Below are 26,597 nucleotides of genomic sequence, written 5' to 3'. Positions count from 1 at the left end.
CATGGCAGGTCCCCGCGGGCACTGGGCACGGCGACGGCCGCGGCCACACCGGAGGCTCACTCTGCCACTGAGCGCCTGCTCGGTCCTCACGACAATCCCACAAGGGGCACGCCATCCATGTGGCCGTTTCACAGGGGGGATGTCACAGGTGACGAGGTTGAGGTCACGCCTCAGACCGTCCGATTCCAGACCCGGTGCCGCCCCGACACGTCTGCCGCGTCACCCCCCAGGGACGACTCCGTTCCAGGCCCACAAGAAACCAAGGGAGGAGCAACCAAAGGCCCTTCCTACCAGCCCAGCAGACGTGTGGCCGTGACACCGAGCGTGCACAGCAAGTGCCCTCGGTGGCTGCACGTTTCTGACCCCTTGTCGCCGTGGAGCGCTCACTCCTGAGCCCCAGAACACAGCCTTCTCGGAAAGCACGGGGTGGGTGCACGATGCGGGGGACTGCACGTGAGGACGCGGCACGACCAGTTCTCACTTGGACCCGGGCCGCGGTGCAGACCGCAGGCACAGCAAAGGCGACTCACCTCTCTGGCACAGAGGGTCCAGAAATTCTTGTAAACCGTTTGGAACGTTCCTGACGACGTCACAAGAATAGCCGTCTTCCGGCAAAAGAAAAGGCAGCTGCAGATCAGGGTCCTCTTCCAGCTGCACCTCCCGCCCATCACTGCGTGCCAGCTCGTCGGCCGTGTTTTCGGCCACGGCCACGACGTTCTCTATCAGGTCCTGGGGGGGAAAGGAAGGCACGGGTTAAGAAGACACGCCACGGGTGCAGCGGGCTAACCGTTCAAAGTTCTGTCGTTCGCGCGGCTACACGCTCTGGCAGGGCTGCGGAGGGAGGGTGAACGTATCGATTTGCACACCACCAGTTCGCAGAGCAATGGAACGTTGACGGGGTACGCACTTACAACACGTGAACAGAAAATGTTTGTTCCCCTTTCCAAGGGTAATCATTTTCTCCTTGCAATTTTTTCATATCCACTTGCTAATAGTCCAATTTTTTCAGAACGTTTAATGACAGGAAAGGCTCACACAAGGGTGAGTGTGAACAGGATAAAACCACGCACTCGCAGCCGACAGAGGGAAGGTCCCAGCCCCTCACTAGGCAGCTCCGTGGACAAGCGCACCGGCTCATGGAGCGGAGGCCTCCCCGTAGAAGCCACCCCCCCCCCCCCCCCCGCGCCCAGGATCAGCCTCCCGGGCCCGTGCCGCCACAGACGCACCGGTCTTCTCTGGAACCCGGACAGGTGGTGGCACACTGTATCCGCAGCCACTTGTCCCCTGTGAACGGGGTGGCTGCACCGCACTCCCGCGTGCCGTGTGTTGGCCGGCACCTGTGGGTTTCCCACCCTGGGCTACTCCGTTCGAGTCCTTCCTTGGCATCAACCCAGTCCCACAGGTGGACACGTCCCCCCCAAGAACTGCCCCTCTCAGGAGGCCTGCGGCGAGCAGACGGGGTTCAGCTGTGACCACAGCACCTGCCATCTTCCTCTCTCTATAAACAGGGCCGTGGTGCACACCAGGGGCCAGGCATCTACCAAGAGGCACAGATACCAAAACGGGGTTCTTACCAGCCGACCTCCACACAGGTCGGGGAGGCCCCTGGGCCGCCTGCTGTCGGCAGCCCGTGGGGGGATGTGACGTGGGGCTTCGCGCCCGTGGCAGAGGCCTGGGGGCCTCTGAGCCTCAGAGGTCACAGTGGTGAGCCCGTGAGCCAGGGTGACATCTCACCTCCCTCTCCTCTGTCCTTTCAACGTCTTTCCAAGAACCTAATTCCCTGAATTAAATCCCTCCCTACTTTAAATGCTCGTGGAGTTTCTATTTTGTTTTTTTAACATTTATTTTATTTATTTTGAAAGCAAGAGCGAGTGGGGCAGTTGCAGAGAGGGAGGGGGAGAGAGGGAGAGGGAGAGAGAGAATCCCAAGCAGGCTCTGCACTGTCAGTGCAGAGCCCAACACAGGGCTCGAACCCACCAACCGTGAGATCGTGACCTGAGCCGAAATCCAGAGGAACACTTAACCGGCTGAGCCAGCCAGGCGCCCCTAGTTTCTACTTCTTGTACTAAACCCTAACAGCCACCCCAACAAAAATGATCTTATGACGGGGCGCCTGGGTGGCGCAGTCGGTTAAGCGTCCGACTTCAGCCAGGTCACGATCTCGCGGTCCGTGAGTTCGAGCCCCGCGTCAGGCTCTGGGCTGATGGCTCAGAGCCTGGAGCCTGTTTCCGATTCTGTGTCTCCCTCTCTCTCTGCCCCTCCCCCGTTCATGCTCTGTCTCTCTCTGTCCCAAAAATAAATAAACGTTGAAAAAAATAAAAATAAAAAAAAATGATCTTATGAGATGATTAAGCATATCAGCTTATTTGTTAAAGAAAAAAGATAACTACTGAAAGCCCCCTGACTGGAATTTCCCTACGCGAACGTGTGTCGTGCCGTGTGGCTAACATGGCACCTCACTCACCGTGGGGACGAAGGGCTCATCGGGCGCACAGTGGTAATTCTGTAGCAAGGCCTGCAGCTGCAGCGAATTTAACTTAAAGCAGGTGCTGTTGATATTTGGGGTGTCCTCAGGAGCGTATTTATCCATGGTGAGCAAAGCGGTCGCCTGGTTGGAAGAGTAACCGGAGATACGATTCAGGAACAGTTCACAACCGTTCCCCTGTACGTAATGCTTAAAACAGTAAGAACTTGCTAATTTCATTCTGAAACGCGGAATCTTTTTAAGTCAACACACTTCTATTGACATGGAACTGAGCTGAAGAACATGGTCTAGCAAGGGTTTAGATAGCCTCGTAATTTTACTAAACATACATACATTTATATTTTGCTAAAATACAGAAACGTAAATGACATTCAATTCTTTACGTTCACAAAACTTTTAAAAAATTCTGAGAAGCTTAAAAGTTTACGTAACTAGTCCGATGACCAATTACTGGGGTCTGAATGAAGTTTCCCTGTAATGACCTTTCCCACAAGCAGCTCCCGCCATGCGAGGAGGGTAGCAGCCTCCTTTGGTACTAAATTACCTCAAAAGAGATTCAGAAATTGAGAAAAAATACAGAATTATACTCTGTGACAATAAAAGTCTTGGGTTTGAGGCTGTGGATCCTCGTTCCCTCGATGGTGGAGCTGTGGTTTCCGGTCGTTGGCCGTGCAAGGGCTCCTGGAGAACGAGTCGGGCCCGCACTGTCGTGTGCGCCTTGGTCCCCTTCTCCTCCTCGTGCTCCTGTCCTTTGGGAGGTGGGGACTGCCAAGCGCCACGCTCAGACCCTTCTCTTTATCTTCCGTACGTCTACTATGGGTTTTTGCTTTGTGCTCTCCCGGCTCCACGTGACGAAGAGCAAATCATTACCCAGGTTTTGGCTGGAATCCACCTTTCAGGAAGGACTTTTATGAAATACACCTACTGGTCTCAGTAAAAAGAACCTCTGAACGACATCTATGCTACTGGTTACAACCTGTTATGGGCTGAACTGTGGCCCCTAAAGTTCATATGCCGCAGTCCTCACCCCGTGACGTCAGAATGGGGCCTTACTTGGAGACGGGGTCATGGCGGAAGGAAGTGAGGGCGGCAGGTCTAACGTGACTGGTGTCCTTACGAACAGCGCACATCTGAGACACACGCACAGAGGGAAAACACCCTGAAGATGAAGGCAGAGAACCACCTTGCCGACACCTTGGTCTTGGACTTCTGGCCTCAGCAACCGTGAGACCGTGTCTGTGGTCTAAGCACCGAGCTTGGGGTACCCTGTTACAGCGACCCAGACACACCAGTACAGCACGTGAAAAACCCCAACGGGGGCTGTGGAGGCCGTGCCGAGCCCAAGTTCTCACCCCACACTGAACGAGAGACGCTCGTGACGACGTCCGTGAACCTGCGCGAGGAGACTCGATTCAGCCCACCTGTACTATCCGGCTCAGGTGACAGTCGGCCGCCAGCTCTAATCCCTGCTTCTCTGCCCAGGCTTCCACGTGCCCCAGCTGCTGGCGGATGATCGCCCCCCAATAGTGAGAGCACAGTCCCGACTCGGGGTCGGTCACCAATCTGTTGAAGAGCCACATGTTGATGAAGTGGAAGAGCTGAGAGAAAAGCTGGATGGTCAGAGCAGCATTGACCCTGCAGCGCCTCAGCAGCGCCATCGCTCCCGTGAGCGTGTGCAAGACGTCATCTGTGCAGAGACACGGGATGAAAAGACGAGTCTGTGAATCAACGGTGCACTTGAGAAGACAGCGATTACGGTAATAACACCAATTTAGTCATGTTGAAGATACTGATCTATTCAAACAGGAAGGAGTCACACCCACACGGGTGTTAACTACACTTAAGTTCACCCTAAGAGACTTTTTGAAAAACAGTCACATAGAACACCCCGTGCTCATGCCAACAAGTGCCCTCCTCGATGCCCATCACCCATCTAGCCCATCCCGCCCACCCACCTCCACTCCAGCAACCCTCAGTCTGTTCTGTGTTTAAGAGTCTAATTTGTCTCCTTCTCCGGTTGTATCTTATTTTGCCTTCCCTTCCCCTATGTTCATCTGTTGTGTTTCTTAAATTCCATGAGGGAAATCATATTCGTCTTTTACTGACTTATTCTGCGTAGCATAATACACTCTAGTTCCATCCACATTGTTGCAAGTAGCAAGACATCATTCTTTCTCATCACCGAGTAATATTCCATTGTACACAGATATCAATCACATCATTTTATTAATTTTTTTTAACGTTTATTTATTTTTGAGACAGGGAGAGACAGAGCATGAACTGGGGGGAGGCGGGGGGGTCAGAGAGAGGGAGACACAGAATCTGAAACAGGCTCCAGGCTCTGAGCTGTCAGCACAGAGCCCAATGCAGGGCTCGAACCCACGGACCGCGAGATCATGACCTGAGCCGAAGTCGGCCGCTTAACCGACTGAGCCACCCAGGCGCCCCGAGATACCACATCATCTTTATCCATTCCTCAGTTGATGGAAATTTAGGCTCTTTCCATACTTTGGTTATTGTTGATAGCACTGCTATAAACACTGGGGTGCATGGGCCCCTTCGAATCAGCATTTTTGTGTCCTTTGGATAAATACCTAGTAGTACAATTGCTGGGTTATAGGGTAGTTCTATTTTTAATTTTTTCGAGGAAGCTCCACACTGTTCTCCAGAGTGCCACACCAGTGTGCATTCCCACCAACAGTGCAAAAGGGTTCCCCTTTCTCCACATCTTTGCCAGCATCTGTTGTTGCCTGAGTTGTTAATATTAGCCATTCTGACAGGTGTGAGGTGGTATCTCACTGTGGTTTTGGTTTGTATTTCCCTGATGATGAGTGAGGTTGAACATGTTTTCATGTGTCTGTTAGCCACCTGGAGGTCTTCTTTGGAAAAGTGTCTGTTCATGTCTTTTGCCCATTTCTTCACTGATTACATTGTCTTCACGATTAAAGCTTTGTAATACAGGTTGAAGTCCGGAACCGTGATGCCTATAGCTTTGGTTTTGACTATTCGGGGTCTTTTCTGGTTTCATACAAATTTTAGAATTGTTCTAGCTCTGTGAAGAATGCTGTGTTATTTTGATAGGGATTGCACTGAATATATAGATTGCTTTGGGTAGTATCAACATTTTAACAACGTTTGTTCTTCCAATCCATGAGCATAGAATGTTTTTCCATTTGTGTCCTCGATTTCTTTTATAAGCTCTCTGTAGTTTTCAGTGCATAGATCTTTTACCTCTTTGGTTAAGTTTATTCTTAGGTATTTTATGGGTTTTGATACAATTGTAAATGGGATCAATTCCTTGATTCTCTTTCTGCTGCTTCATCATTGGTGGACAGAAATGCAACAGATCTCTGTATGCTGATATTACACACTGCAACTTTGCTGAATTCCTGTATCAGTTCCAGCAGTTTTTTGGTGGAGTCTTTGGGTTTTTCACAGAGTATCATGTCTTCTGCAAAGAGTAAGTTTGATTTCTTCCTTGCCAATTTGAACCCCTTTTCTTTTTGTTGTCTGATTGCTGAGGCAAGGACTTCCAACACTGTGCTGAATAATAGTGGTGGGAGTGGACATTGTTGTTGTGCTCCTGACCTTAGGGGGAAAGCTCTGTTTTTGCCCCATGAGGATATTAGCTGTGGGTCTTCCATATGAGGCCTTTATGATCTTGAGGTGTGTTCCTTATATCCCTTTGATAGTTTTTTTATCAAGAAAGAATGCTGTATTTTGTCAAATGCTTTCTCTGTATCTATTAAGAGGATCCTGTGGTTCTTATCCTTTATTAATGTAATGTATCACATTGATTGATTTGTGGATATTAAACCAGCCTTGCAGCCCAGGAGTAAATCCCACTTGCTCATGGTGAATAATTCTTTTTATGTGTTGTTGGATTTGGTTTGCTAGTATCTTGTATGAGAATTTTTGCATCTGTGTTCATGAGGGAAATTGGTCTGTAGTTCTTTTTAGTGGGGTCTCTGCTCTTGGAATCAAGGCAATGTTGGACTCAGAATGAGTTTGGAAGTTTTCCTTCTGTTTCTGTTTTTTTGGAATAGTTTCAAAAGAATAGGTGTTAAGTCTTCTTTAAATGATAGAATTACCCTGGAAAACCACCTGGCCCTGGACTGCTGTTTGTTGGGAGTTTTGATTACTGATTCTATTTCTTTAATGGTCATGGATCTGCTCAAACTTTCTATTTCTTCCTGTTTCAGTTTTGGTAGTTTATATGTTTCTAGGAACTTGTCCATTTCTTCCAGATTGCCCAATTTGTTGGCATACAATTGCTCACAATGTTCTCTTATCATTGTGTTTTTGTGGTGTAGGTTGTGATCTCTCCTCTTTCATTCGTGATTTTATTTATTTGCATCCTTTACTTTTCTGATAAATCTGGATACGGTTTATCAATTTTGTTACTTCTTTCAAAGAATCAGCTCCTGGTTTCATTGATCTGTTCTACTGTTCTGATTTCAAGACAGCTGATTTTTGCTCTAATCTTTATTTTGCTTCTTCTGCTGGTTTTAGGCTTTGCCATTCTTTTTCCAGCTCTTTTAAGTGTAAGGTTAGGTTGTGTATTTGAGACATTTCTTCCTTCTTTAGGAAGGCCTGGATTGCTATATATTTCCCTCTTATGAAAGCCTTCGCTGTTTTCATTTTCATTGGCTTCCATCACTTTTTAATTTCCACTTTAATTTCTTGGTTAATAACCCATTCATTCTTTAGTAGGAGATTCTTTAATCTCCCAAGTATTTGTGGTCTCTCCAATTTTTTTCTTGTGGTTGATTTCTAGTTTCATAGTGTTATGGTGTGAAAACATTCAAGATATGATCTCAGTCTTTTGGTACTTACTGAGAGCTGATTTGTGACCAGTATGTGATCTATTCTGGAGAATGTTCCATGTGTACTCAAGAAGAATGTGTAGAATGAAATGCTGCTTTAGGATGATGTGTTCTGAATAGATCTGTTAAGTCCATCTGGTCAAGTCATTCAAAGCCATCATTTCCTTGTTGATTTTCTGCTTAATCTGTCCATTGCTGTAAGTGGGGTTCTGAAGTCCCCTATTATTATGGTATTGTTGTCAATGAATTTATGTTCATGATTCATTGACATATATATTTGGGTGCTTCCAAGTTGGGCGCATATTTACAACTGTTAGATCTTCTTGGTAGATAGACTCTTTAGTTATAATGCCCTTGTTCATCTCGTTACAATCTTTGTTGTAAAATCTAGTTTGTCTCATATAAAAATGGCTACTCTGGCTTTCTTTTGACAACCATTAGCATGACAGATGGTTCTCCATCCCCTTACTTTCAAATCTGCAAGTGCCGTAAGGTCTAAAATAAGTCTTGTAGGCAGCATACAGATAGGCCTTTTCTTATCCTTTCTGATATCTTAGGTCTTTTGGAGTATTTAGTCCATTTACATTTACAGTGACTGAAAGATATGAATTTAGTGCCATGTATTTAGTGCCATGAATTTAGTGCCGTGTAGTGCTGCCTGTAGAGCTAGGTGTTTCTGGTGATGTTCTCTGGTCCTTTCTAGTCTTTGTTGCTTTTGGTCTTTTGTCTTTTCTCCAAATAGTCCCCCTTAATATTTCCTGCAGGGCTGGACAGTGGTCACAAACTCCTTTAGTTTTTGTCTAGAAAACTCTTTCTCCTATTCTGAATGACAGCCTTGATGGATATAAAACTCTTGGCTGCGTATTTTTCGGATTCAGCACGTTGAATATATCCCGCCACTCCTTTCTGGCTTGCCAAGTATCTGTGGACAGATCTGCTGTGAACCTGATTTGTCTTCCCCTGTAGGTTAAGGACCTTTTTTTTCCCCTTGCTGCTCTCATAATTCTTTCCTTGTCTGTATATATTGTGAATCTGACTATGATCTACCTTGGTGACGGTTTGTTTGTGGTGAACCTAATGGGAGTTCTCCATGCTTACTGGATCTTGATGTCTGTATCCTTCCCCAGGTTAGGGAAGTTTACAGCTATAATTTGCTCACATAGACCTTCTGACCTTTTTTCTGTCTCTTCATCTTCTGAGACCTCTAGGATTCGAATGTTATTCCTTTTCAATAAGCTGCTAAGTTCTCTAAGTCTTGTATCGTCATCTTTTGCATTTCCCTTCTTTTCTGCTTCATTATTTTCCATAATTTTTGTTATTTTCCACAATTTCATCTTCTACCTCACTGATTTGCTGCTCTGCTTCGTCTATCCTTGCCATTGTGGCATCCATTCAAGATTGCATCTCAGTTATAGCATTTTTAATTTCAGCCTGACTAGATTTTAGTTTTTTTATCTGAGAAAGGGATTCTCTGGTGTCTTCTATGTTGTTTTTCAACCGCAGTTAGTATTCTTATAATCGTGGTTTTAAATTCTAGTTCAGACATCTTATATCTATGTTGATTAAGTCCCTGGCTGTCATTTCTTCCTGTTCTTTCTTTTGGGGTGAATTCTTCCATCTTTGTCATTTTGCAAGAAGAAAAAAATTATAAAATAAAAATTCAAAACAAAACAAAAATCAAATAAAGGAAGCTATATCCTAAGTATGTTTCAGTCTGCTTATTGAAAGAAGCTTTATGGAAGAGAGAAAAGAGAGACAGGAAAGGAAAAAAAAAAAAAGTAAAAAAGTCAGGATATTAAAAGAAATTTTAAAATCGTAAAAGAAAATAAAAATAGATTGAAAAAATTTTAAAAATAAAAAAGAATTTGCCATTTCTGTACCCAAGAGGACAAAAAGAATGAGGAAAAAAAAAGATTTAAACAAAAACAGAAGCAAAGAAAACAAATAAGTGGGCCAGCAAACAATGAAAACCAAGTGAAGTTACATCCAGTTTTCCCTAGAACTGAAACTATGAAGCCCTCTATGATCTGTACACTAAACAGATGGAGGGACTTGTGCTGGTCTTCTGGGGGATGTGCTTGGTTGGTACGTGTGATGGCTCCAATCTCCACCAGATGGCACTGCTTAGCTTAGCTTCTGGGGTGGATCAGGAAAGGTGGAAATGGCTTCACCCAGCTCCTAGTCTCTGGTGCAGGAATCTCGCACTCTCACCAACCTGCAATCAAGTACGCCTCCTTTGTCTCAGGCCTCTGTCCACTTCCTGCCTCTACCCTGTCAGTGTCCAAGCCGTCCCTTCCAAAGTTTCATCAGGCAGCACCTCCCTCCAGAGTTTCATCTCAGATGGGATTGTGTTTCAAAAGTCCATACTTCACCAAAATCTACAAAGAGCTCACCAAACTCCACACCCGAAAAACAAATAACCAAGTGAAGAAATGGGCAGAAAACATGAATAGACACTTCTCTAAAGAAGACATCCAGATGGCCAACAGGCACATGAAAAGATGCTCAACGTCGCTCCTCATCAGGGAAATACAAATCAAAACCACACTCAGGCATCACTTCACGCCAGTCAGAGTGGCCAAAATGAACAAATCAGGAGACTATAGATGCTGCAGAGGATGTGGAGAAACGGGAGCCCTCTTGCACTGTTGGTGGGAATGCAAACTGGTGCAGCCGCTCTGGAAAACAGTGTGGAGGTTCCTCAAAAAATTAAAAATAGACCTATCCTATGACCCAGCAGTAGCACTGCTAGGAATTTACCCAAGGGATACAGGAGTGCTGATGCATAGGGGCACTTGTACCCCAATGTTTATAGCAGCACTCTCAACAATAGCCAAATTATGGAAAGAGCCTAAATGTCCATCAACTGATGAACGGATAAAGAAATCGTGGTTTATATACACAATGGAGTACTACTTGGCAATGAGAAAGAATGAAATATGGTCCTTTGTAGCAACGTGGATGGAACTGGAGAGTGTTATGCTAAGTGAAATAAGCCATACAGAGACAGACAGATACCATATGTTTTCACTCTTATGTGGATCCTGAGAAACTTAACAGAAACCCATGGGGGAGGGGAAGGGAAAAAAAAAAAAAAAAAAAAGGTTAGAGTGGGAGAGAGCCAAAGCGTAAGAGACTCTTAAACTGAGAACAAACTGAGGGTTGATGCGGGGGGGGGGGGGGGGGGGGGGGGGGGGGGGGGGGGGGTGATGGGTATTGAGGAGGGTACCTTTTGGGATGAGCACTGGGTGTTGTATGGAAACCAATTTGACAATAAATTTCATGTATTGAGAAAAAAAAAAAAAAAGAAAGAAAGAAAAAGCAAAACTCCATACTTCAGAGACCCCTGTGGCTTGGACCCATGTCAACTCCCTGGGGGAGGGTCTTGCTGAGCAATGGCAGGGTACCGGCTTGCCTCCGAAAATGTCCATGCAATCACTGAGCAGCAACAGCTCTGAGATTATAGCAAATCACAACACACAGCTGGTGTCAGGTGTTGCCACACCCTGGCCTCTTTAGGTCTCAATACCAGCAAATATGGCTGCTCTCCAGGGTCCACTGGGACCTATGGGAAGAGGTCCTACGGCCTCTACCAGATGCACAGTGAGAGCTAGTCTTAAGTCAAACAGATGGTAGTTACAACTTCTTAAAGAATGCCAAATCAAATAGGTCATCTCATTTATTTGTAAGATACCTTCCTCTTGCGTAGATTAAGTACTAAAATAAAGTTAAACAGGAAGGAGGGAAGAAGGAAAGCAGAGGCAGGGAGAAGGAGGAATAGAGGAAGAAGGGAGAAAACAATATTCTGACCTATTTTTGGTCTTTGTAGACTGTTCTCTTCAGGGTCATCCAGAAAAGCCGGCATGTAGTTATTCAGTTCTGACTGAAGACAATGAACCAGATATCTGAAAACATGGGAACAATTTTAATAACCTCAGCAGGATGCACTGCCATTGTCAGACAGGGCGTCACAGACGAAACAGTTTACACGTTCCATAACATTTTCCATTTAAAATATAGTTTTACTCTCAGGATTCTTGCAACATAGCTCAGTAACTTCATTTTACTAAATCAACACATCTGGCATGTATTTATGCTTCTTGATATTCATCTCCAGTTAGGGTAAATAAAAACCTTTAAAAAATCTCTACGGAATAGTGTAATCTCCAAGAACGTGTTCCTTACTTAAACGCCATCTGAACCAAGTGTGCTAAAACATCTTGGGCGTCCAATGTGATTCGACTAAGATCTCGGTCCTGCTTAATGAAGTTGAGAAGCTCAGATGCGTTGGCCATCCAGAAAGCAAGTGCCCCTGCGATATTCTTCTGTTTCTGTAGATAGAACACATTCCTATAAGCAACCCCAAGACAAAAAAAAAAGAAGAATGAAAATAAAAAGGAATGCTCTTGAAAAGCTGCTGAAGATAGACCAGTACCTTCCCATTTTCACCAAGGTATTTACCACAGATACCAGATATTTGCAAAAGAATTTGGATACATATATAGCAATGGAATTGCAACCTCTTCTTGGGATTCATGTATGGATACATGGATCCGATTAGCTACAATGCAAAAACAGAGACACCAAATCATACAACACCCAATTGGAGATCGTGCTTTATCTGGTAATCTGTGAAGTACACACACATCTATCCGTGGTTACCCACAGCCACCCTGATACTCGCAGTCGCTGGCTGAGATGCCGAGCAACTCGGTATCAAGTACTGATCTATCGCATCATCTCCCGACCACATGTGCAGGCCAGGCAACTTCAGATGAGATCCAAAGAATAGGAACCAAGGATAAACGAGAAAGAGGAGAAACAGAACTTTTGTCATTTCATATCCACACTGAGTGCATTAAGCAGAAATTATGAAATGCTGATAAAGGTTGCACAGTCAGAAAAGGATTTAGTACTGCATGTTTCAGTTGCTGAATGAGTGTTATGAACCGCCCAGTCCGCTTGCTGGAGTGTTGTGTTTTGACATGGAAGCAGCGCGAGAAACTCAGCTAAGCCGACACAGCCAGGACCAGTTCCCAGCAGCGCATCCTACCTGATCAACCTGGTCTACTTCCTGGAGAGAAACAGACGAGGGGAAATCAAGCAGAACGAGAGAAAGAAACTTGTAAACAATCATGATAGTTTAAAAAAATCAAAACACTAATATGAAGGCACGACATGAAGGTACGACATTTAGTTATGTTATTCCCAAATTACACATTCATTCACGGTTCGGAAGCATCTCTGGAAGTACGTGACATAAAGGATTAGTTTTATGTTCTCAGAGTGGCGCAAGTGAGCGACCTCCAGTTTATACAGGGAAGGTGTTACGATACACACACAAACACACCGATCTACTTAAAAGATTTATAACACAAAGGACTTAACGTCTTTTAACGATATTGTGTGTCTGACTAGCTAAAGGTACACGAGAAGAGTGTCTATCCCCTGGGTTAATAGGATGAAAGAGACAGAAAAGACCAACAGCAAAAAACAAAACGAACAAAAAAACTAAGGATTAAAAAATGTATAAAAAACATAACCATACTAAAATGGAACAAACTGGTTTCTGAAAGGTTTTTACGAATTAAAGCATTTACTATAGTTCTTTCCCAAAATTTTAGGAGTTCTCTAATCACAGATTAACCCTAAATCTGAAGTTTAAAAGACCTGTTTTGATAATGATGATCTCACTGACTAGTTCAAATTCAACAAGACAAAGTCTATCAAAAGTAGTCTGATGACAGGAGTTTCCCCAATTTGAAACAGGCTTCAGAAATGCAAACATGACCGAAGACAATTTCCTTTTGAACCAAAAGGAAATCCATGTTTGTTTATAAATTACTAAGAGAGAAACACAAAATGGTATCCAAATAAAATGACAACACTTTTTATCTACTTCCTCACTTGGGTAAAAGAATCGTAAGCCCATTACATTCTTATGCTAACCACTCAAACCTAATAGAAACATTTCTTGAAAAGTTGTGGCCTTTGACAACAATTCTCAAGGAATTAACAGATTAGTTAGCTCAAGCTATCCTCACAGGAGAAAAACAACCCAACTGTCTAATCACATTGCTTAATGATACATAATTAGAGTTTTATATTTTATAGCTGAGTAATAGCACTCATCAGGGGTTTGGGAAAACTTTTTAAAAAATCTGTAAATTTACTTCTAAGGACTTTAAATCTTCAAATTGTGATCTGGCAAACTGCTATGCCAATTTGATCCACCACAGGTGAGGACGACTTAAAAAGAAACAAACCATTCTACAGAGAAAATACCCTTACTTCTTCAAACTTCCAAAACAGTCTTATGAAGCAATCTGAACAGGACCTTCATCATAACTGAGAAATGTCATGTCCATCACACCTACCCAAGTGCTATCGAAAAACCCAGAGAGTTCCCACCAGCATCATATGCTCCTTATAAAAAGGGCAAATGCCTCTGTAGAGCCCTTACACAATTCCGGGCGGGGGAGGGTTATGAGGGAAGCAGCTGAATGGGCGGACAGGAATCGGGTTGGTTGACAGAGAAGTTCTGGAATCAGAAGGGGCGGCCGCACAACACTGAACGACCTAAATTCTACTGAATTAGTCGCTTTAAAATGGGTAGTTTTACCTTCCTGTGAAATTCATCTCAACAAAGTGTTTTTTAAGTCTAAGAAAACCCACAAGTGTCAGTACTTTCTCACAACTATTGCACTTTTAAGGATTTTTACCCTGCTCATGACGTTACCACATAGTTTACTTTCCCTTATTCTAACACTTGTAGAAAAAAATAGACGTTTACGTTCCTTTTCAACTTTTCAAGCTCTACAGTTTTCAGTGCTACTTCTAATAGCTTTCATTTCAGAAAAGCCTCTCAAAGTCGAACACGTAAGCACACGGAGACATGGCGGAACTGGCTTCGCCGACACATGCGAACAAGAAGCACGCGCACTGAAGCAGCGGGGCCCGGCGTGCTGGCGCTTACCTGAATCACCCCCTCCATCATGCTCACCATCTTGTTGACTATGGCAATCACTTTGTGAGTACGCTCTGTAGGACTGACATCGGGTCTGTACTGGCTCGACAATACATACCGACATGCCATATATAATACATATGTAGGTGACAACTTAAAATGGACTGTAGAGCTATTAGTATAATTTATAATGGCAGATAAAAATGAATCTTCAGCTGTGAAAAGATTTCAAAAAAGAAGAAAAAGAAAAAAAAGAACAAAAAAAAAAACCCATGAAAATCAGATGGAGAAAAATGGAACAAGAAATAATTCACTAACAATGGAATCTGAAATTACTCACAACTTTCGCTGAATTCAACGCTTGCAGGCAGTATGAGTTCAGGCCCAAGAGCATCCTGAGTTCTGAAAAAAGAGAGAGGCCGCCTCTTAACATCAGATCACATGGCTACTGACGGTCAGCCTATGCGTGTTTCTGCAACTATTTTCAAAATCTCTACACAGTTCGTACACATGATAGAGAGCCCAATGACTTGTTTTCACATGGAAACCATTCAAATATGCAGATGAGCGTCCTGGGAGTGATCCTATCCCTACACCTCACGGAGGTCGGTTCCTTGCGGTATCTGCTTCCATCGAGAGAACAGACCCGACCACGATTCTCTATTATGCATGAAGACTGCGCACAGCGGGGCGACCAGGCTGCCGCGCACCTGCCACGGCAACGGCTCGAGTAACAATGCAAAGACGCTGCTGGGAGACACAAAGGAAAACTAAACCACAGTGAGCTTGAAACGGAGCTCTTACAAAGGAGAACAAGTTGCTAAGAGCCAGACGCTGCCCTTCTCTTCTGATAAAGGTTACCCAAGACGATTCCTACAGACCCTTTCGGTCGCTCAGTATTAGCATTTCTCAAGCTCACGGTGAAGCACACCTTTAAAAAAAAAAAAAAAAAAGGCCTCCTACTCACACTTTTTTTTAAAGTCACATAAATTCCACTTTTCATCATCTAGCCTGACACTACAAACACAAGGAATTGCCAAGAAACAGAAACCAAGAGCAACTATAATCGGTAACCCTTGTAAGAATTCGCACTAATGTTTATGTGTTTCCAGGCATCCCGATCGAAGTAATTCAAAGGTTAGGTACATTTCGGTTTCTCTAAGAGTTCTTCAAATAGTGGGTCACTCTGTCCCCACGGGTAGGATCAAAGGTTCACGGTCCTGTGAAAGTCTCCTTTCAGTATGAATACATGCATATGGAGATTATGTGTCCACCAGACACGATGTAAAATATGATTGATTCTGTGTTGCATATTGGTCAAACAATGCCTGAAAGCCATTAATAAGCACAGAATTTCTACAATGTGTAAGACGAATAGTTACCAGTCCGATTTAGATCTCCTCACTGCTGCAGTTACCCTGTTCTCCACAGCGTTCAGTTTAGTTGTTCTTTCGCGCAGACACGGGATTCGAATCTCGAGCAATTTAGTTATTACTCTACGTTAGTCTGCTACTAACTACATTTTGTGTAGAACACAGGCAAGTCCCACTGCCCTAACAAGCTGGCAAGTGATCAGGTTCCTTAAGAGTTTAAACCTTTATCATTTTAGCTCAGCTTTAACAGAGACGACCCGGATAAATCTTCCGAAAATCTGTCCTCGACTAGATGAAGGAAACGGACGGTAAAAGCAATGAACCGTGTTGCGTCTTCCCACAAACTTGACTTTAGAGTAAAGAGTGAGGCCATGAGGACTTAGACCGGGAGGGAGACAACTACTGAGGTAAATACGGATCAAACAACAGGGAGGTCAATATTCACACGAAGCGTCACATTTGCTGAAGCGGAGCGTCAACATCGCCGTTGATATTTAAGAACCTGTGAGGAACCGAAAGGACATTTTCAGCAGCAACCGCTCACGCATTTACTCTGGACGTAACAACTGCTTCAAAAATGAAGAGAAGAGGGAAAGAACGTGTGGTGGCTGCAGGTCTCCACGGCCACAGACGCAAGCGGCTCCTTCCCGCAGGCCCGTGCTCCCCTCCCGCCCCTGCGCACTGAGGCCTCGACCGGGAGAAAATCCGACGCCATCACCCCGAACTATCAGAATCACTAGAAGGAAAAACAAAATTCTTTTCAACACATTACGTGCTTCAAAACTTCTCATCTAGTCTGTGATCTGGGATTTGGATTTAACTCGACAATGCAGGTATAAAAAAGCTCTTCAGACAGAATTTGTATGCTCAACTATGTTAACAAGTCTGCTAACTGCCACACATACAGACAGCTAAAACTGCAGAGATCTTTCAGTTCATTAGTTAAACAATAAACTGGGTGAACCTCACTTGTCTGTTTCACCCATTTGAGAAATCTGGTAAAATAAGGAATATAAAGTCTCACTGAAAAAGTAAACGTGTCAGTGGTAATTTAAAGAACTCCATTATTCAAAAAGATTTTTTTCCTTGACTAAAACTAGTGTTTTTAAACATATTTATTAAAGTAACTTCGGTTTTTATGAATATACCAATGAAGCGTTGCTTATGCCCACATTGTAGATGTGAAATACAAAGACTGAAAGTAGAAGAATCAGGTTTCCATCATGCTGTAACACCAACCAAATAATACGTATTTATAGGTCGAATAAAACCTTTAGTGAAATCTCTGCCGGCGGGATAAGATAAATTCTAACATACAACTGGCCATCATCTGACTCCTCTGACACCGTATTAATATACAGTTTACAGTGCTAGACATCTTATTCTAGAATACGCCACCAGAAACAAGCACACAGAAAGTAGACGTACTACTACATCTAAAAACATTCACAATCAACACAATTCTCATAACCAAAAGCCCACAATAAAAACAAGGTAAAAACCTGAGATTTCCACAGGAACCTAGAAATCGCATCACTGTGATAAGTGGTATTAAAGTCTTATAACACACAGCGCCCTCTACTGGAAGGCAGAAGATTAAAGAACCAAATCAGCTGCCTGTAAGTGGCCTTGGGCCAGACATGGGCCTCTGGTATTGGATCTGAAAGAGAAGAGTTAGAATGGCTTCATGAAAACTTTGAACAGATTTTTGGTGGGCGCCTCGGTCCCCCTGCTGACACCAGCATGCATGGTACGAGGACACAGGAGAGGTCTATCCAGCCGCCGTGTCCGTGCAGATGCCTCTGCGGAAGCGCTCTGCGGCTCCAGCTCACCAGCGTTTGAACTCATCACTGGTTATCTGAGGCGCTGACGTTACTTTTCAACATTTCAACAATTTTAGAAATCGCAAGAAAGTAGAATTCTAATTCAGGTAACGTGTACTTACAAATCCTAAGAAAAGGAAATAACGAAAGGCAGACGTTCTCTCTTCAAGAACGAGGACAGGCGACAATATTCATCCCTATCCGCCTCGGCACGAAGACGTGCCACGTCAGAGCGGGAGACGTGGTAACGCGGCACTCATAATTCTTAACTCCACTTAAAATCGTTTTTGGCTTTTAACATGTGTATTCAAACACGTAAGGATTTCACCTACAAACAGGTGAAATGGCCAGTTGTAGAGTGTCTTAATACACAAGCGATCAAATATTAAACTCCTGTAAAAACTCCCCTTCTCCTTGTTTTTACAGAGTAGCACATTTAAAATAGAAGCATTTTTAATTCGAAGTGCCTCCTGCTTCACCTGGGCAGACGGCACCGGGGCACAGAAGCAAGGGACACACACAGCTGCTGACGATGCCTTTTCTTCCAGTTCAGCAACACGAACAGAGAATCCTCCTTACAACACCGCGAACGTTCTCAGAACGTCAGCTAAACCCTCAGCAGTCACTAGGCCATCCCCCACCCCCCCCCCCCGGGTCCGAGTCCCACTGGTCCCCAAACCAAACCGACCCCCCCCCCGCAACCTGTCCGAGTCCCACCCGTCTGACCGCACAGGAACCACGTCCTACCTGTTTTCTCGCCGGCGGTGGTCCTGCTGCTCCAGTCTCAGCATCGGCTTCGCTGTCCCGCGCTCGGCCGTGCTGGGGGCAGGCAGTGCCCTGTCGCTGTCCAGCCTGGTGGCGCTCTAAGCCGAGAGAAAACACGGAGCGTTTACAGACAGCGTGCCAGTCGGCCACGCGCTGATGCCAGGCTGCCCGGCAGGGGGAGGCGAGACAGAGATGCCGGAGAAGAGCAGAGAGCAGAAAAGGGCACGGCCGTGCTGAGGACGTCAGGTGCACAGACGCACGCCCAAGAACACGGTCAGTCACTGAAAGGACGAACCGCACAGCTGCTTTCCTGTTCAAAGAGCTAAAGGCAGGCTCTAACACACAGGCGTGCAGAGGTGGTGCGTGTAAACGGGGCTCTTCAAAACGGGCAGGGACGGGAGCGGCTCCTCCCGAACGCTCTCTCCAATCAGAACAGAGCTGAGTGTGTGTCCACTCAGAAAAGTTAGGGTCCTTCTTTTACTTGTAAGGAAAGGGTTTAAAAATCTGCTCATGACAGCTCAACACCCAATGAAGAACTTAGGACAGAGGCTGGTTTGGTTCTCGCCCTTCGTCAGGAGAGAAAGAACACAATACAGGGGCCCGATGCAGTACGCTCCAGTCCTTCCAAGGAGGGCACATCCCTAACCACCCTGTGGCAGAGGGAAAAGCTACCCGGGTTATTAAGCAAACAACAGGAACAGGATCATTCTACTTATACAAAGAAATTCACCGTAGCAAAAATGTTATGTGAGATTTCTCACTACATCTGTTTATCGTAGAAATTGAGCTTGACAACAGAAGCCATTCTTATCAACTAGAGAGTAACTTTGGGCCGTATCTTTACAGTTTTTCATATTTTCCATAAAGGAGGTTATACGACCCCCTTCATAAAAAAGACTCCTTTTCATGTGTTGTAAACATCGGATGGTATTTTTACGTCACAGAACTGTAACGGCTGCATAACAGCTGTCTGTTTACCAAAGTTCACTGAACTAACCCTTTGTTAGGCTGTTTAAAATGTTCACCAGTCCAGGGTGTCCTGGCAATCACGTTTGTAAATACATGTATTCATACACAATAGATACTTTCATAAAATACACTTGTAAAAATAAGATTCCCTGGCCAGGATGGCAGCACAGACTACAAAAAACTGTCATAAATGGGTAAGGAGGCAATGGGGAAGTAAATTATGGTACGTTTGTAAGCTAACATATTATAAAACAATTTTAAGCTTGTTTTCAAATAAAAGGCTTACAAAATAATAGCCAAAGAAGCAGGACAGAAAGGTGCGGATGTGTGCAGGTACTTACTTCTTTTCATTTTATTTTTAATGTTTATTTTTGGGAAAGAGAGTGCGAGCGGGGCAGGGGCAGAGACAGAGAGGGAGACACGGAATCCGAAGCAGACTCCAGGCTCCGAGCAGTCAGACAGAGCCCGACGCGGGGCTCGAACCCACGAACCGTAAGATCATGACCCGAGCCGAAGTCGGACGCTTAACTGACTGAGCCACCCAGGCGCCCCTCGTTATTTTTAAATGTATAAATGAATACATCTGCAACAGAAAGAGATCAGAAGAGGATCCATGAAAATGTCATCAACAGCCAACTATTAGCTGCAGATGAATGATTTTCATTTTTTTCCTCACTGTGCTGAGTTCTCTGTTCCGAGCACACATTTTTATAAGAAACTAAACTTTTTACGGAGACCTGCTCACGTGCTTCTCAGACAGGCACCTTCTCACCACGAGAAGAACAGCAGTGAACATCCCGAGTGGGACCGTTACCTCCACCAAGTCAACAAACAAGGCCAGCATCAGCTGGCACAGAGAATTTAAAATAAGGCGCTGTAACTAAGAACTATGAACCAAGCATGAACTATGCTTGGACGCTCGAGAAGGTTTCAAGGAGGAATGAGCAGAAAGGAGCCGGCTGCACGAAAACCAGCAGGAAGGACAGTCGAGGAAGAACAAACTGGCCCCAGTGCCCGGATGGGAAGGAGGCGCGTGTTCTGTGCACGGGCCAGGTCGAGAGGGGAGGTGGCCGGGGCCGAAGGAGCTGTGTGAGCCAGAGGGAAGTGTGTGACATTTGGGATGAGAAGCCACTGGGGGCTTGGAAAGCCGGGCGGTAACGGGCTCTAAGTCGTACGTTCAGAACACGAGCCTGGCCGTGGGGAGAAGAGTGACAAGCCAGGGCAGCAGCAGAAAGGCCAACTCAGAGGCCATGCAGCATTTCTGCCGTGTGACAACTGCAGCCAGTGTCACACCACAGAAGCAGTGATGGGGAGAGGCAGGTACCTGCGGACTGCTTCGGTCCAACGCAAACGGAACACGCCGACACTGAAGGCTGAGAAGGAAGCAAGGACAAGCAGTGACGGGCTTCTGCTGGAACGATACCACGGATGAGGGTACCACTTACTGACGGGGAAGGACGAGGAGGCTTAAGAGAGCCCAGCCCTGCCCTAGCTGTGGTGAGAGCGAAACACGTGTCAGACATCACCATGGCCACGTCAAGCAAGCTTCTGGGGTCCGGAGAGGTCGGGGCCAAGGATACAGTCAAGGGTAATGAACATATCCGTGCATTTTAACTACCAACTGCCTAAGATCACCTAGGGAACAAGTACAGACAGGAGAGAAGGGGCCTTGGGTCTGAAACCGAGTTTTGAGGCCAAGTGGAGGGGACGGGGAAGGAGGAGGCACGGGCAGATGAGCCAGAGGACGACTGAGCACCGATGGGGGAGAAACCCGGAGAACGACACCCTGGGGGCCGAAGTCAGGCAGCGCCCCCAGTATGCAGTAGGGGCCCAGTTCAGACAGAGGAGACACAGGCCACGGACTCGGCCGTGCGGAGGCCATCAGAGACCCGGACACACACGGTCCCTCCGACAGCAGGAGCCAACGGGAGCCGAGGGGAGAAGACGGAGTAACAGGGAGCGGACCGCAGATTATTTCCTCAAGAAATCGTGCTGGGCAGAGAAGCAGAAAGCTGGGCAAGGGCTGGAGCGCACGGTACAGTTGTTAGAACAGGAGACAGAGCAGCGTGTCCGCACGGCGGCTGCCGTGCCGTGGCCTCAACGAACCACAGCCTCGGCGGCCCCTTCCGGAAGGCGAAGGAAGTGGGTGCTGTGTGCCACCCCAGGCCCAAGCCTAAGCAGGCCGGTCGATTCCACGATTCTCGTGAGACACCCAAACATCTGGCCACTCCTGTGGAGAGACGAGCAAGCTGTCCCAGGGAGAAAACAGGAGAACACGTGGAGAGGGGGGCCCGGCCACCTGCGTCCCGGCACAGCCGGGCCACCTCATCGCCCACTAGCAGCCGAACGCAGCAACTCGAGTAACCCCCAGCAAGACCGGCCAACGAACAGCCCGGGTGAGTCCAAACCACACGGTACAGCTGTGCGCCAAGTAAAACGGGTGCTGCGCGTCCTTGGTCAATTAGGTTGGGGTGGTTTGTTACTGAGCGATATAGATAACCAGAACGAGGACACAAATCCCCCCCGTCACGCGGAGATACGGGACAACTGTGGGGGCAAGGTCCCCGAGAAGGTAAGCTGGCAGGGAGAGGAGAGGGGAAGTCCACGGTCTCCAGTGGTCGCCTGACGGAGAAGGGCTGGTTCTACAGGGGAGAAGCCTGGGCCCCCCTGCTCGGAGGACACGGCCCAGCTCGCCACCCGCGGCCTTTGGTGTGGCGCCAGGAGACAGCACAGATCAGGACAGCAAGCCACGGTCAGAAGCCACGGTGAAGTCGGCTTTCGCAAGAGCTCCAGGAGCATACTCCCGACACTTTGGCCATGGGGTCCAGAATGTTCCAGAATGCTACACAAACTCCCTGCTACAGGCAACGTAAAGTACCCACCTTGCTCGCTGGCAGCGCTGCCCCGCTGTGAACATCTCCCCCCAAATCGAAAGTTGTCTCCTGAACAATTCTGCCAGGGTAAAAAAAAGAAAGACACTGAATTAACAATTCTCAAATGAAAAGGCATCGTTTTTCTTAACACAAAGGAACGGCCTAAATATCCCAACTCAAAGATCAAGACGCCACTTTATTTTCAGCATATAAAGTCACAGAATGAAAACGCTGTTAAAACTTTATGAACTTTTCTTACTGCTCTATACTGAATACTCTCAGGATGTTTTTCAAACCATATTTTAATAACAATAAATTGGAAAGAACCGTCCAAGAAACAAGCAAGCCGCTTCATCACATAATGGCACATAAATGAAGTGCCCAGTCTGTGGCGCCACGAGCCCGTCTGTCAACGCAGGGAAAGCGACACTGACCTCAGGAGAATACGGCACAGGCACTAAACTGCCTTCCTCTGAAAGCCAATCTGGTGAGAGCTGAAAAGCTCACGGATACCACCACTTGGGCCACGATACAGAAATGGGGAGGCACCTGGGTGGTTCAGTCGGTCAGGTGTCCAACTCTTGACTGTGGCTCAGGTCACAGTTCACGGTACTGAGAGCCCCACTGCAGGCTCCGTGCCGACAGCGTGAAGCCTCTCTCTCTGCCCCTCCCCTCCTCATGTGCTCAAGCTCTCTCTCTCAAAATAAATACACGTTTAAAAAAAAATTTTTAAGTCCTACTCAATAATGAGGGTAAATACAATCCATTAATCCCAGCCCAAGAGAGAGGCCCAATAAAAGGAAAACAAAGAGCCCTAAAAATATCTGGAAATCGACAAGATGGGTTAGTGCCTACATTTCCGGGACTTCTGCACAAGACAGTCAAAGAGAATGATAACCTCTTTTGTTACAGTATCTGAAAGACAAGGGTCTAGTTTCACAGCACTGTGGTAACTTTAAACTCATGTTTAAGCCCAATCTATAGAATGAAACCACAAAGAGATGAGGAAACTCAAAACAATTCTTCAAATTAGAAAATCTGATACAAATTCCTCCTCTACCTCATCACTAAGAAAATCAAATCATCTGGAGGGGCACCTGGGTGGCTCAGTGGGTTGAGCACCCGACTTCCACTCGGGTCATGATCTCACGGTTCGTGGGTTCGAGCCCCCGTCGGGCTCTGTGCTGACAGCCCAGAGCCTGGAGCCTGCTTCAGATTCTGTGTCTACCTCTCTCTCTGCTCCTGACCTAGTCATACTCTGTCTCTGTCTCTCTCAAAAATAAACAAACATTGAAAGAAAGAAAGAAAGAAGAAAGAAAGAAAGAAAGAAAGAAGAAAGAAAGAAAGAAAGAAAGAAAGAGAAAAGAAAAGAAAACCATCTTGAAATGCAAAATAAAGGGGTGCCTGTGGGGCTCAAGTCGGTTGAGCATCCGACTCTTGGTTTTGGCTCAGGTAATGATCTCCACCTTCATGAGTTCAAGCCCCAGGTCGGGCTCTATGCTGACAGCGTGCAGCCTGCTTGGGATTTTCTCTCTCTCTGCCCCTCCCCCACTAGTGTGGACACACACACTCGAAAAATAAACATTAAAAAAACTACAAAATATCATCACTTTGAAATAGGAACTTGAGAAAGTAAAAGCATTTACTAAAAGTTACATCTCATCTATCCTGTGTCACTAAGATGTTTACAAAACATAGAAACTGTTCTCCTGGTTTCTGATGGTTTGAATGGGAAATTCAGTTTAGCTATTCTGTCTCTGGTAATGCAAAAAAGAAGTATGATAGTTCACCTCCCTCTGTCATCTCTCAAAGCTACATATACACCTTACCCACCCCTAACTCCCTCTTATCGACACACAGAAACATAGCCAAAGCCTTCTTGACTCCACCTGTAATTATTCTAGAATAACAAATTCATTTAACACCATGCAAAGCTCATTATTTTTTCACCAAAGCTGACAAAACTAAAATTTAACATGGACTCAGCTGTATTACATTCTGGATACACTAAACGATTCCAAAGTGACTTTATTCATGACTTTGATGACATTATCTCAGTATGACCTGTGAGGGCAAGAACCAGGTCTTGATCACATCAGCACTCAGAGCACGACACATGACACTGGTGCTCAATGAATACAGACTAGATAAATACATAAGTGAATAGATGAATGAATAAAATTCCCACGCTGACCATCAACATCAAATTGTGCTACCCTAGGGGCACAGTCGGTTAAGCGTCCGGCTTCGGCTCAGGTCATGCTCTCGTGGTCCGTGAGTTCGAGCCCCGCGTCGGGCTCTGTGCTGACAGCTCAGAGCCTGGAGCCTGTTTCGGATTCTGTGTCTCCTCTCTCGTCCCCTCCCATGCTCACAGTCTGTCTCTCTCTCAAAAACAAACATTAAAACAAGAAAAAAAACCACAAGGAGATGTCATCTCACCCAGTTAGAATGGCTCTTACTGGAAACATTAACAAGTGTCATAGGAGGGAAATACCAGGTGTTGGCAAGATTGTGGAGAAGAGGGAACCATGTGCGCAGTGTTGGTGGGAACGTAAATTTGTGCAGCATTGCGGGAAACAGTACGGAGTTCCTCAAAAATGAAAAACACAAGCACCATACGATCCAGCAATTCCACTGCTGGGTATTTATCTGAAGAAAATGGAAACGTGACTCGAAAAGGCAGATCTGCACCCTACGCTCATGCACATAATTTACAGCAGCTGAGATACCAAAGCAACCTAAGGGTCCCTTGACAGACAAATGAATAAAGTCGCGGTGTGTGTACATGTACGTGTACACACACACACACACACACACACACACACACACACACACAGGAGTATTACTCAGCCAGAAGAAAGCAGCTTGCCATTTGCCACAACAGGGATGGACCCTAAGAGCACTGTACTAAGTAAAATAAGCCAGACGGAGAAAAACAAGTACCGTATATCTCACTTATACGTGGAATGTAAAAGATGAAAACAAAAACAAAAGCTCATAGACACAGAACAGACTGGCAGTTGCCAAAGGCAGAGGCTGGGAGGTGGGTGAAGTGGGTAAAAGGTGGAAACTTCCAGTTATAAAATAAATAGAAGTCCTGGGGACGAGACGTACGGCATGGAAACTATAGTTACTACTGTACTGCAGGTCTGCAAGTTGCTAAGAGAGTTAATCTTAAAAGTTCTCATCACAAGTACAAATAACTGTGCGCAGGTCTGGTGACGGACGCTTCCTAGGCTGTGTGCCCACTTATACCGCATCAGAATGCTGTGCACCTGAAACTAATATATGTCGATTACACCTCGGTTAACACACACACACATACACACGTCTGTGAAACATTAAATACTTGGGTTATCGATCTAGAAATGTGTCTAACAGTTGGACAATAGAACAAAATTATGTGTTTATAAAGAAATGACACTTCTTTCTCATCTATGGATGTACACGTGAGCGCTGGTATATTCAACCAGTGAGCAGTTTCACCAGGTTGATAGGAAAAAGATGTAATGATAATTAACATAAAATTTCACAGCACATTCCTGTCTAGGAGACCTAAGCCACATCCTTGACACGACCTCTGCTTCCGGCCAGAGACACAACAAGGAGACGACTGTCGGCCCCCAAAGCAGGGACCATTACGGCAGAACAGCCTCGGGAGTGATCCCTCCACGGAAAACATCCCAGGGCAAGACGTCCCAGGGCAAGACATCGCGGCGGTGGTGCGCCCACGCTCAGCAGCAGATGCAGACCGTTACCACCGCCACCAGCAGACAGGGGACCCGCAACTCAGGGACAAAGCACAGCTGGGAGTAACCGCAGGAACTGCTGAAAATCAACATGGAACACACCAGAAGAAACCGCGTCGTACGATCATGTCTTTGGAATGAGTGTGGCAAGAAAACCCTCAGGCAGGCAGAGCGGTCTCTGGTGCTGAAAGAAAGCAGAGCTGAAGAAAAGCTGAGGACTAAAATGGAAAACATTAAAGATAATGAAAAATGAAAGGAAATGAAACAAAACCGTCTGAACATGACTATGTGCTGAAAGAAAAGAGGCTATGTATAGGTCATGACACAGACGGGAAAGGAGGATGCGCCTAATAACAGGACCTTAAAAAAAGAAGAGAAAAGCTCCTCCCCGATGCGAAACAGAAGGGTGAGGTTGGACACGCGTTCAGCTTAAAGTTGGAACAGCATCAGACAGAAATGGACTTTGAGTGGGAAGGCCCTTGTTGGTTTCCTTAGGAGCAGAGATCGAGGGATGGGTCCCGTGTCGCAACCGGGAGCTCAAAGTGAGAGGCGACCAGCCCGTGACATGTCCCACACCCAATCTGCCCACATGGACGTGTGTGAGGATCCCCAAAGTGTCAGCGTGCAGAGGGACGTCACGTCTTTACTGGCACCAGCTGCCTCTGATCGCTTCCTTGGCCAGGACTCCACAAGGACCCAGGACGAACTGATAACCCACCAGGCACCATCGCGGTAGGCTTTATAAAGCCGAGAAACCGGCAAGAGAC

General features: G+C 46.0%; 1 protein-coding gene across 1 annotated transcript in view; it reads right to left on the bottom strand.

Annotated features, from left to right (window-relative positions):
- Positions 1 to 26,597, bottom strand: part of AFDN (afadin, adherens junction formation factor) — a 142,247-nt gene that overhangs the window by 45,063 nt on the left and 70,587 nt on the right. The window contains 9 exon segments of the mRNA XM_030316790.1: positions 531 to 729; positions 2,465 to 2,608; positions 3,907 to 4,172; positions 11,122 to 11,216; positions 11,497 to 11,642; positions 14,288 to 14,493; positions 14,619 to 14,680; positions 18,222 to 18,337; positions 22,091 to 22,160. Coding sequence (XP_030172650.1) covers positions 531 to 729; positions 2,465 to 2,608; positions 3,907 to 4,172; positions 11,122 to 11,216; positions 11,497 to 11,642; positions 14,288 to 14,493; positions 14,619 to 14,680; positions 18,222 to 18,337; positions 22,091 to 22,160 — 1,304 coding nt within the window.

This window comes from Lynx canadensis, chromosome B2 (genome assembly GCF_007474595.2).
Source record: "Lynx canadensis isolate LIC74 chromosome B2, mLynCan4.pri.v2, whole genome shotgun sequence".
NCBI lineage: Eukaryota > Metazoa > Chordata > Mammalia > Carnivora > Felidae > Lynx > Lynx canadensis.
The sequence above is the reverse complement of the archived record's forward strand: the minus strand, read 5'-3'. Positions and strand labels throughout refer to the sequence as shown.